Genomic DNA, 10,964 nt, shown 5'->3' with positions numbered 1-10,964 from the left:
CCGCCCACACACAGAAAACAGCGAAACTGAGAGCAGCAGTTTCAAAATATTTTACGTAATATCATTGTTCGCACTCGTAACTAACTTTTGCCAGCGCTGCATGCCGGCACAAAGGATACTTCTCCCACCCACAGCTCCATGGTATTCCTTCCCCGATCTCCACCACCCACTTCTGATACTTGCCAACTGTTTAGCGTGTAACGAAACTTGCACATAGCGAGGGTCTATTTGTGGGTTCTTTGCGAGGCAATGGTACATTATAAACTGTTGAAAAATATCCTTTTTAGGAAGATCCATACTTTTAAATAAAAATATCAATAAATTCCTAGAAATTTATGAAAGAAATAGAGAAGATCGAATAAATTGTAAAGTATATTTTAAGTCTTAAATATAAAATAACCTCATAATACTATCGCAAATATCAAAATATTAAATAAAACATCCTAAATTTATTATTCAACCTTCAACTTCTGCTCATTCTGCCTCCGCGAATGCTGCTCCACATGCCTGTGTGCGACCATGTCGCATCGCATGGAAGGGTGCTCGTGCTCCGTCGGATCGGGTGGCCATATGGGATGTGCGAGTGGGAGTGAGAGTAGTAGTGGGTGCGCGTTACATCGGGGTGTCCTGGTCTGCGCTTGGTTTGGGTTTTTTGGAGCTGCCGCATATGATTCGTATCGCTGATACTATTTCTGCTCCAATGGTACAGTTAGTTTGCATCCTACGTGCCTGCTAATGTATGCTGGCTACCTTTCTACGTGTCCTGCGCCAGGACTCTATGGACGCCATGGCGGCGGGGCGTCCGTGTGTGCGGGCACATCCGTGTTAATATAAACGCATAACAGCATTTTTAGCTGTGAAATAGTTTTGCTGTTGCTGCTCCCAGAGCAGCCGAAAAATCTCATCCCAACCCGGCCCTTGTCCTGCCATTGTCCTGTCCCGACTGGCTCCATCCTGTAGGTGTAATTGTGGCCGTTGCCGGTTGCCGGTTCCCATTGTCGACCATGCGGTAGTTATTTTAGTCGCTGGGTTGAGCGGGGGGGAGAAGCCACCCAGCAGCACCCAGGTTTTCTCTAAATTAATACATCACATGCACGCAAAAAGGACGACGACAAGGACGAGAACGAGGACGAGGACGAGGACCAGGACATGCATACAAGCTTAATTATGGGATTTAGCCGGGTTGTCTTCTTGGTGCGGTTTCGTTTGGGTTTTTGGGGTTTCGGTCTGGGCCCGGCCATCTAACTATCATATTTTGGGTCGCGTATAATTGGGATACATGCAGATCTGCCCGTAAATATTTTAATTTAGTTAGGTGGACGACTGGCCATTAGCCGAAGGATTCGGATGTCAGCTGCCCTACTCATCTCGCTGGCCTTTGAAAACATTTCACGTGGCAATTTTTAATGGCATTCGTTGGCCTTTGGGTGCTGCGCTGTGGGAAATTGTTTGCTGCTCCCGGGGATCGGGAATCAGAATCAGAATCGGGATCGGAAGAGAGAATGGTAATGGAGGAGTGGAGGAGTGTACCAGTGGGAACTGACAACGGAACGTGCCCGTAGTTCGTTAACGGATTCTCGGAGCTGTCATTACCATTAACATTTTGGCTTGGGCAAACATTTTAGCGTCGCTCTCTCGAACTCATTTGCACTTTTGTTTGCATTGGATTTGGACACTGTCAGCGCCGGCGGCCAAAACCAGTGACATGGCCACATTTGGGTATTTTCGTGTCGCTACAGTTATTTGATTAGTTAACATGGACATGGAGGGGCGAATTTCGGTGGAAAGCTGAAAGGGTTTCAACTTGTTTGGACGCCCGGCACTGTGTTCACTTTCCACGCTTCAACGGGTAAACTAAATGGGGAAAGTTTAATGCAGTAATTGATTGACATTATTTGCTTACTTTTACCATTGTCCACACTCGGGCACAATGTTGATGTATTATAGTCTCCGTTGTATCCCATTACTTTCTGTAAGATGAGCAACTATGCCTTTACTAATCTGTCAAAATATATACTTATTCGATGCTCACATACGTTCATTATAATGTGCAAGAAGTCAAGCTGCTGGAAACGTCTGAATATATGCTCCAAATACAGGGCCTGCATTTTCTGGGCGGTTCTTAATATAGTTTTTGGCATTGGTTTCATACGTAAGTTGAACAAATTGATTTGATTTATATATTTTTATATGTATTATTCAGCCTGTGTCATTAGTTTTGTGAAAGAGCAGGATTTTCCAATGGTAATTGCCATTTTGGGCTGCCTATGTGGAATTGAGTTGGCATTATCTGGTCTGTTGCTACTAATTGGCGTCCTTAAGGTTGTATTTTATTATTCTAAAAATATTATTAATCATCTGAACACTGTTTCTTGTAGGGCGTACGAAGTCTGGTATGTACCTCTATAATAATATGTGGCATGGGCATTTTCTTCATCCACTGGACAATTCTTCCCCTAGGTGAATACGATATTTATAGTTTTGTTGAGACTTTATTATATTGTTCCGTTTGACTTTTAGTGCTATATTTTATTTTTTCCATTGTGGCGTTTACCTACTATCAAGTGGATATGGCTCCTGATGATCGTTATCGAACACCTAGGCGATGGCTTTAAATATATTCATATAATTAAAATATTTTAAATTACAAAAACACAAATAAATAACAATTAGACATAAGAAATATATTTTTGAAGTGATTATATAAATTCCAAGTCCGTAAAACTAGTTGGGGCTCATTTCTGTAGTTCATAAAATCGGAAGACAGGAAGTCCACTGTTTCGAATTTATGTTGGACACTGGATCAGTTGGCTTTAGCGGTGCTCTGGCCTGAATTGCAATAGTCTTCTGACTGCTTACGGAAATGTTTACTTCGTGGTCTCGGCAGTTCGAGGCAAGTATCTCTGTATCGCTGGCCCCTGCAATCTACTCCAAATAGCTGCAATAGTTTTATGGCTCATCATGGTGCTGGCCCTTTTTTTTTTCGGGAAATCCCCTGGCGAGGGCGAGTTCAATGCTCCACTTTTTGTGTGTGTTTTTTTTGTTATGCTTGTTGGTGGGTCGAAGGCTCAGTTTGTTGGTTTGTTTGTTGTTTTCTGCCGACTGCTCAATTTGCCGTTACAACGGCCGGACCAACACACAGACACACCAGTTCATCACTTACACGCCAGGGTAATTTAAAACAAATGCCCCACCAAATCGCATTTGGCTTTGGCGCTACAAGTTTTTATTGCCGCTCGCATATGAAGCGGCAAATTTGTTCATCCACTACAATTTGGCATGCCATTTATATTGGTTCCATGTTAATGCCGGCGCCAAATCCCCGACTTGAACCAGAGCACCACTCGCCATGTACTATATAGTGTTGCACAGGACGAAAAAAGGGTTGAGATGGCAGGGTTTCACATTAAAATATGCAGTTTTTGTATATCTATAAATACATGTTAATGTTTAGAACGGTTTAAATTTGTTAGAAAGGGCAAATGGTTTCGAAATAAAAGAGTTCCAGAAGAGACTTATTTAGTTATTAATTAAAATACATTAGGTTATCATTTCTACCTGTGCATACCCTTTGTCGAAACCAATTGCTGCCGCGGTCGTTGTTGCTGCTGCCGCTGTCAGTTGTTGATGCAGCTGTTGTATTTTTTAATAGACACATTAAAAAATAATTTAACAGACACAGACCGAGAGAGAGAGAGTGGAGTCACACAAGCCGCTTGGCTCGCTGCATTGAATAAATCATAAATCATTCAACTTTCGGCCCGTGAGCTGTGAAATAAAAATGGACAGAAAACATGTGACGTGGTGGGTCGGCGTTTCTATTAAACGATACACGATGAGCAGCCAACCAGCCAGGCAATTTGTCCAATTTTTCACTATATCCCCCACAAGCCTCAGACTCCTCATTTTTTTTGTAAGCCGCGCGTGTGTGTTTACTTTTTTACACATCATAATTTTTTATGCTAGTTGACTTCTGGACACTGCCTCGTCCTGGTTTCCATTTTTTGCTCCCTTTTGGCGAGCGCGCCGAAAAGTTGTTGCCATGTACAAATTAATAAACGAGTAACTGACAAAAAGGTAATTTATTATTTTATACATATTTGACAAATTAATTTAATGACACTGCGCCGCCGCCTCACACTCGCACATTAACGCACATGTCCCATTGGGCCGTATCCGAGTCCGCATCCGCGTCCGCGTCCCTATCCAGGGATCCCTGGCTCCTTCCCGCTGCCACACATAATAATTTCTCATTTAATTTTTCAATTTTAAGCGTCATTTACACATGCCATGCTACGGCATGGCAGTGAAGCTCTGTCCAGATCCCCGATGCCGGGATTCCCCTTTGGGCCAACGTTGTTCTTCTTGTTTTCTGTCTTTTTTTGTTTTTTGTTTTGGCTTTTCGTTTTTTGTTTTTGCCTTTGTCAGCTTGGCTTTGTTGTTGCTGTCGCCATCGCGTTTGATTATACCCTGCGTTTTTTAGGGCGTGTCCGACGCCACCAGGCGGCTTGCAGTTGTCAATCAATTTAAACACGAATCAAAACAGCCATTCAATTACACATTATTCATTTCAATACACATGTTTTCAAGAGATTCATATATAATTACAGGTACGATTTATTTATTTTAGCAAACCAGTGTTTACCTGGGTTACCTATAATAATAATTAACTTAATTGAAACCCTTGAAAAGCGGAAATATTTTATAAATAATATTTTTTTAATATATTTCCAAGAATTTAAGTATTAAAATTTTTAACAAGACTTCTAAGAGCATCTTCTGCTCGACTTCTTGTCGAGTGATCGCTTTATGTTGTTCTTTCATTTTTTATATTTGCATTAAAAGGTAATCATCGGGAGCGCCGCTGCAGTGCTGTTGGCAAAGGCAAGCCTTGCAATTTTCGCACCGTTGTCGCATTTTGTATGACTGTCATTAAGTCGTCAGCGGGTTCAGTAACGAGAAGGACAATACCGAGGGCGGGTGGCCGCGGGGGGGACATGGTGGACTGGTGAGACTGGAGAGTGGCAGGACGCAATCAGTTGCTCACGCAGTTGGCGACGCATCAGTTTAAATGACTCGTCATGCCCACTGGCGAGGATGGGACAAGGAGAGGTGTCGGTATCGGGATCGGGGATCGGGTGTCAAAGTCCCAAGGACAGGCGGGTAAGGAAGAGCACACGAAAAAATGGAAATGGAAACGAAAATATCTCTAAAAGAAACTATTTTTATCAAAGTTATCTCAGTACATTAAAGTTTCTAAAGTACATAAAATATATTTAATTTTTCCAATAGTTTTTATAGGAAGTACTGGTACTGCAACGTTTTTTTGTTGCAGTGCAAAAAGATACGGCGCACATTGCACTCGAATCGGTCTGGAAAGCTCGCACGTTAATGACACTAGAATCAGTTTTCATTAACGATATAACGTGCCACTGGCCACTCGGAAGCGGTGAGGGCCTGAAGAGTTGGCGGTAAAAAAAACGGGGTAAGCGGTGGTGAAGGGAAAGCGGGGAAAACTGGAAAAACGGAGGGGAAACTGAGGGAACCGCATGCGTGCATTGCTCGCATATTTCTCTTGGTGGCGGCTGCTGCGGCCGCTGCGGCATTGGCGCTGGCAATTAATAAAACACACACCTTCTGTGCGGCCTTCAGGCCCTCCGGCATGGCGGAGGAGCTGCTCCTCAGCTCCTGCCAGCACAGTGGTCTAAAGCGCTTATTTATGCAACGGCTGGCCTCGACATCACATCGACATGGCCATCGGCATCTGAATCTGAATCCCTCCATTCATCTGCAACTGGCAGTGCAAGTTGCAACCGAAACTGCAACTACAACTGCATCTGGGTCTGGTTGGGAAATTGAATTTAAAAATCTCAAACGCTGCAAAATATTTCACACGCACACACCGCCGCGGCGCTTGTTGCTGAGATTTTTCGTATAAATCACATTTGCTGGCGAAAAAAGTATAAATAATATATATAGTACGTATGTGTATGTGTGCCCAGCGCATGTTTCTGCGTCGCCTGCATAAATCTTTCAGTTTGGATTTTCACTTTGGCGGCATAAATTGACACTGGCTGACGACATCGCAGCCACATTTGAAAACCGCGCTTAAAAGCATGCCCTCACTCGCTCGTCCCGCTGCAAAACTCCTGCATTGCAAATTGCGTTTTTTGTCAGCTTAAATAAAGCAACGCGCGCTGACAGTAAAAACTCATTTACGCGAAATTAAATTAAAAGTTAATTAACGCTGTCAATGTGCAAAGCACTCCAGAAGGAGGCAGCATGGCAAGGCAAGGCAAGCCAAGGAGGAGAGGTAACAAGCGACTACCTGGAACTGCAACTCTGCGGGCCAAGTTGAAAAATCACCGCAAGCAAAGTTAAGCATATGTCCGCTTAAATTGATGCGAACTGGTTTTAAACGCCAGCCTGACAATTCGCGGGTTTTTTTTTTTTTTTTTGTTTTTTCTTCAGTCTGGCAAGTTGTTTGCCTGGAAACTCTGCAATTGGTTTGCCGGTGAATTTCAGGCGGGGATTGGGGCAAGAGCGCGGTCGTGGACATGGACATGGATGTGGCTGTGAATGTGGGGCTTTGCTGACAGTTCGCTTGATTGCTTGGCTGGCCGGCAGTTATGCGCTGTGCACACAGTGCGTATGGTTAATGCGACGTGACCGGACAAAGTCAACAGCGCGATCCAAGCAGGCTGATAATTAATTTTTAAGTAAAACTGAAACTTACACCGACCAATCAGCGATTAACCGACAAAGAGACGGTACCGCGGGAATAAATCAAATTTAATTGGTTCTCCACTACAAAGACCATTCTCATGAGCTTGAGTGAGCCTTTAGTTTCCGTTTCCAGCTTGGCGAACCCAAGAAACCTTGGCCAGGACCACAGCGATCTAATTGGCGGCACTTGGGCAAACTGACCGCGAAATGCAGTGCTCGCCTGATTAATTTGCCAAGACATCAATTGTGTCCGTTCTTCCATGCGCATTGCTGGCCAAAAGACCAAATGCCAAATATTGGCTCAAACACAAAACGAGCATTCAAGTTTGAGCCTCTGGACTTGCAGCACCACGAAAGGAAGACATTGTTATATATGTATATATATCCATTAAGTATTTAATATTTGTATTTTACTACGATTTCTCCTTAAATTACTTTAAAACTAAATAACATTGTTAAGGCTTTATTTAAAATATAGTTGTACCCTTTTAGATCTCTCTACTTTACAACAAACAAAATAAAATCATATACAAATTGTGGTACGTTTATTAAAACCTAAACTAAACTGCCTCGATGCTAAATTTAAGTAGGAAAAAAATATATTTCAAGGCTGTCTATATATTTAACATTTTAATTTTTAAAGATTTTCAGTTTAAACTCTGCTTTAAAACTTAAGTTCTCTATTCAAGTCCCTCAAAGTTTATCCTAATTGACTAGCGTTTTCCTTTCAAGTCTCCAAATTCAGCTGCCCAGTGGGCTATATTCTATCTTCAACGTTTCCCTTTTGAAGCCAAGAAGAAGAACTCCCATTCCTCCCACCATTTCTACCAGTCAAAACTGAGAACTGAAGTGGCTCGGCTTTCGTCCTGCCTTTATGACAGTTCAGGCTTCGCATCGGGGTCGAGCGGGGCGGCAATATAAATAAATATGCTTGTTGTCTGGCAATTGGAACTGCACTCCCACGGCCAATTTCGTTGTGAAAAATTAAAGATAACATAAATGCGGCTCGCCGGGCACGCCATTCGGAGCTAGGCCCAAAAAGCAGGCGCCAGGCGGAGGAATGCCGTGCCAGGACATCAATGTCGGGACTCTGGCGTGCTATTTGAATTGAACAAGTGTCAGCGTCGAGGGGAAACAGCGTCGAAGCTGTCGCTCTGCAGTAACTCTGCCCGCGACCTCTGACCCGGCCATTTGCATGTCCTGCCAGGCCTGCCTCGACTGCCAGTCCTGCCAGTCCTGCCACTCCGCTCTCAAAACTCAAAATATTAACACTTTAACGCCAAGTTTTTTATCCGGCTGCCGGAAACAGACAACACAACGCACACAAACACTGGCGAGAACACAAATACTACAGCTCTCGGCGGCGGCGGCGGCGGCGGCAAAGCGCCATGTTGGATTATTCAACTCGACGCCATTTCGCGTCACAATGCGCGCTATGCGCCGCCATCATTGCACCCGACAGCGAACGGCACCCGGCGCCCGGCAGTACTGGAACAAAAATTGCCGCTACAACAGCAAGAGCAACAGCAGGAACAGGAACAGCAACAACGGCTAAGGGCTATGGCGGCCCACACGGCGGATGAAGTTGCAATTCAAAGTCATAAACACGTGGAGCGTGGGCGCAAAGTCTCAGCTAAGCCGCGAACCGGCGCTGCCACTGACAGCGAGGAAAACCAGGGAAAAGCAGGGACTGCAGAAGAGGCTAAAGGCGGGAAAAGCCGGGAAAGCGGCAGCGGCAGCGGTAGCGGCACTTCCTGCCCCGGTATCCCTAGCCCGGTCCCCTTTATTTCCAGACCATTTTGTTGTCTATGCTACACGGCAGTCAGAGGGTATCAAAGGCATATTAAATCCACTCCATTTAGCCACAAACGTGCAATCGACAGTGGTGGTGGTATGTATTCTCTTTTTGGAATCCGCTAAATTGGTCGGCAATTTCCTATATTTTTTGAGCTCGGATGTGTGGCACCTCGATAAGAGCTTTTGAGGATTCGGATATTTGTGTAGAAACTGCATTTCAAGCTTCTTAAAGAATCGATTTTTATTTATTTTTTAAGTGGCAAATATAATTGTTTAATTTATACATTTTTCTTAGTTAATTAGCTAGCTGAAAGATAAGTTTCCTTATAAAAATCAAACCCTTTACCTGAAAACTATGACTTTTAAATAAATATCCCTTATGTAAGCCTCTTCAATGCAATCGATAAAAAACCCTGATAAAAGATAGCGAATCTGATATCGCTGACACATATCGAAACGGATAGTGTTGAAACTGATATCGGGTAACCCGCTGGTCGATCCTTTTAGCGGCATTCGAATCGGTGCTGTTATTTTTCGGTTGGCGCTCTTCGTTTTTCATTTGCATGTGAAATTCAAACATCAGCATAAAAATGCAATTTTTATTGCGCAACATTTCTCAATGCCCGCTGCAAATATTTTCGCGGGCTTTATTATACTTTTTGTTTCTCCTTTGCATTGTTTTGTTTTGGCCATGCCCGAGACTTGGCTTGGTTTGTTGGTTTTGTTGGCCAGACCCGGTCCCTGGTCCTGCCATTGTTGTTTGTTTTGGTTCGGCTTGTTGCTGGCTGCTCCTGTTCCTGCTGCTGCTGCTGCTCATATTTATTTGTGCTTTTTATTTGGGCCCCGCGGGGCGATTCCACCCACCCGCGGCTTTATTATGAGCTGCACTTTATGAAAATGCAGTTGCCGCTGTCGCTGTTGCTGCTGTTGCTGCTGTTGCTGCAGCCGGAGTTGCCACTGCCAGTGCCGCCGTTCGAGTACATTGCAAATATTTTATTATTGCACAATTTCGCCAACTTATACCGCTCGCATATGAATGGCGGGGAGGCTGGGTGGGATCTCCTGTTGGCCGCCAGGCTTCAGGAAGGATGCAAGCCAGCTAAAATAATATTTCGCCGCTGTTTGTTGTTCGTTCGTTCGTTCGTTTGTTGTTTGTTTTTGTTTGTCGGTTCGTTTAGCTGAAATTACGTTCTGTATGCCACTGAATTTCATAGCGGCGGCAGCAAAAACAACTTGAGCCGAAAAACTTGCTTTCGGTTGTTATTATTCTTGCGTTTACTCCCGGCAAATTTGCCGTGTGCCGCCTCCTCGCCTCCACTACTTTGGCTCCGGCAGGCTTCCCAGGCATGTTGTTGTTATGGACACCGCCTTTCCCTTTTCCCACTTAACCGGCACTGCCACTGTATTCCGTTACACCGCCCGAAAAGCCACCCGAAAAGCCACCCATCAAGCCCACCCACAGACGCTGCCCCCGTGTTTTTGGTTTTGCTTTTTTCGTGCTGTTTTTCCAACATTTTAACTTCCGCTCAATTTACCTTTAGGCCAAGTAATTTAAAAGCTGACGTGTTTGTACAACTACAATTTCGACTCATGTTGCCGTTGTTTTTGTTGCTCTTGCTCCCGAGTCCTCGTCCTGCCGCTGGTGTTGTTGTCGTTGTTGCTGCTGCTGCTGCTGCTGGCCGTGCCTGTGTATAGCACTTCCTGGTGGGGATTTCTGCTGGGTTCTTCGGCTCTGGTTCTGCTTCTGGTTTTGGTTGTGCTTCTGCTTCTCGTAGCTGCTCCTTGGCTTTTGGATTTCAATCTGCCTCGGTGCGAGTTGTTTTCTTTCGGTTGGTCAAAATATTAAAAACAACACAGAGAAATTATATTGGACGTGCGAGCGAAGAAATTGCTACCGCTTTGGCATATATTTTGTTTATTTGCCCTCCGTTTGACTGGTGCTCCTCGGCTCAAGTCGCAGGACTAAAAGTCAAAACATCCGCAGAGCTGTTAAAACTGTTTGCCCCGGCTAATAGTCGCTTGGTGAAAGCTAGCTGAAGGTAAATATTAATTAAAGTCGATAGTAAATGGCCGAAAAGCGTTTCGCCCACTTTCCTGCTGTTTTTCCATCCCATTTGTCCTGTTTTGGCAGTCCCTGCTTCCTCCGTTCCCCGTCCGTTTAACATGTGAGCACGCAATTTCCTTGATTGGCAACGCAGGGCCTGAAAGGGAGTCCCAGAGTCGGAGGAGTCGGAGTCGCAGTTGAGGCTAAAGGTGAAGTTGAATGATTGAAAGCGCGCTGCTAAGCTGTCGGCGGGGCTCTTCCAAGGCATCTGCATAACGTATCAAAAAGCGTAGCATACTTTTTTGGGGCCCACAGTGCATTAAAGCCGCCGCCAACTAGCGCAGATCCTGCTGTGAGGAAGTGTGTGTGAACCAAGAGAAAAATTCTCAACATATTT

At 44.5% G+C, this 10,964-nt stretch overlaps 2 protein-coding genes and 1 long non-coding RNA gene across 3 annotated transcripts; 2 read left to right on the top strand and 1 right to left on the bottom strand.

The window, feature by feature from the left end:
• Window positions 1-449: 449 nt before the first annotated feature.
• Window positions 450-2,164, bottom strand: LOC138928985 (uncharacterized). Its single transcript, XR_011445396.1, has 3 exons — window positions 2,037-2,164; window positions 1,910-1,970; window positions 450-1,854 (listed from the first exon to the last, which is right to left on the bottom strand). It is a non-coding gene; the product is annotated as an uncharacterized lncRNA (long non-coding RNA).
• Window positions 1,978-2,658, top strand: LOC108074067 (uncharacterized). Its single transcript, XM_017165939.3, has 4 exons — window positions 1,978-2,152; window positions 2,204-2,322; window positions 2,379-2,460; window positions 2,521-2,658. The coding sequence occupies exons 1-4, from the start codon at window positions 1,978-1,980 to the stop codon at window positions 2,613-2,615; spliced, it is 471 nt and encodes a 156-aa protein (XP_017021428.2). The 3' UTR covers window positions 2,616-2,658.
• A 5,128-nt stretch (window positions 2,659-7,786) lies between these two features.
• LOC108074030 (uncharacterized) lies at window positions 7,787-8,712 on the top strand. Its single transcript, XM_041774695.2, is given in 4 exon segments — window positions 7,787-7,811; window positions 7,814-7,880; window positions 7,882-8,083; window positions 8,086-8,712. Coding segments are annotated over 4 exon segments (855 nt in total). The 3' UTR covers window positions 8,647-8,712.
• Window positions 8,713-10,964: the final 2,252 nt, after the last annotated feature.

Source organism: Drosophila kikkawai, chromosome 3R (genome assembly GCF_030179895.1).
Source record: "Drosophila kikkawai strain 14028-0561.14 chromosome 3R, DkikHiC1v2, whole genome shotgun sequence".
NCBI lineage: Eukaryota > Metazoa > Arthropoda > Insecta > Diptera > Drosophilidae > Drosophila > Drosophila kikkawai.
This window is presented reverse-complemented; position numbering and strand designations above follow the sequence as displayed.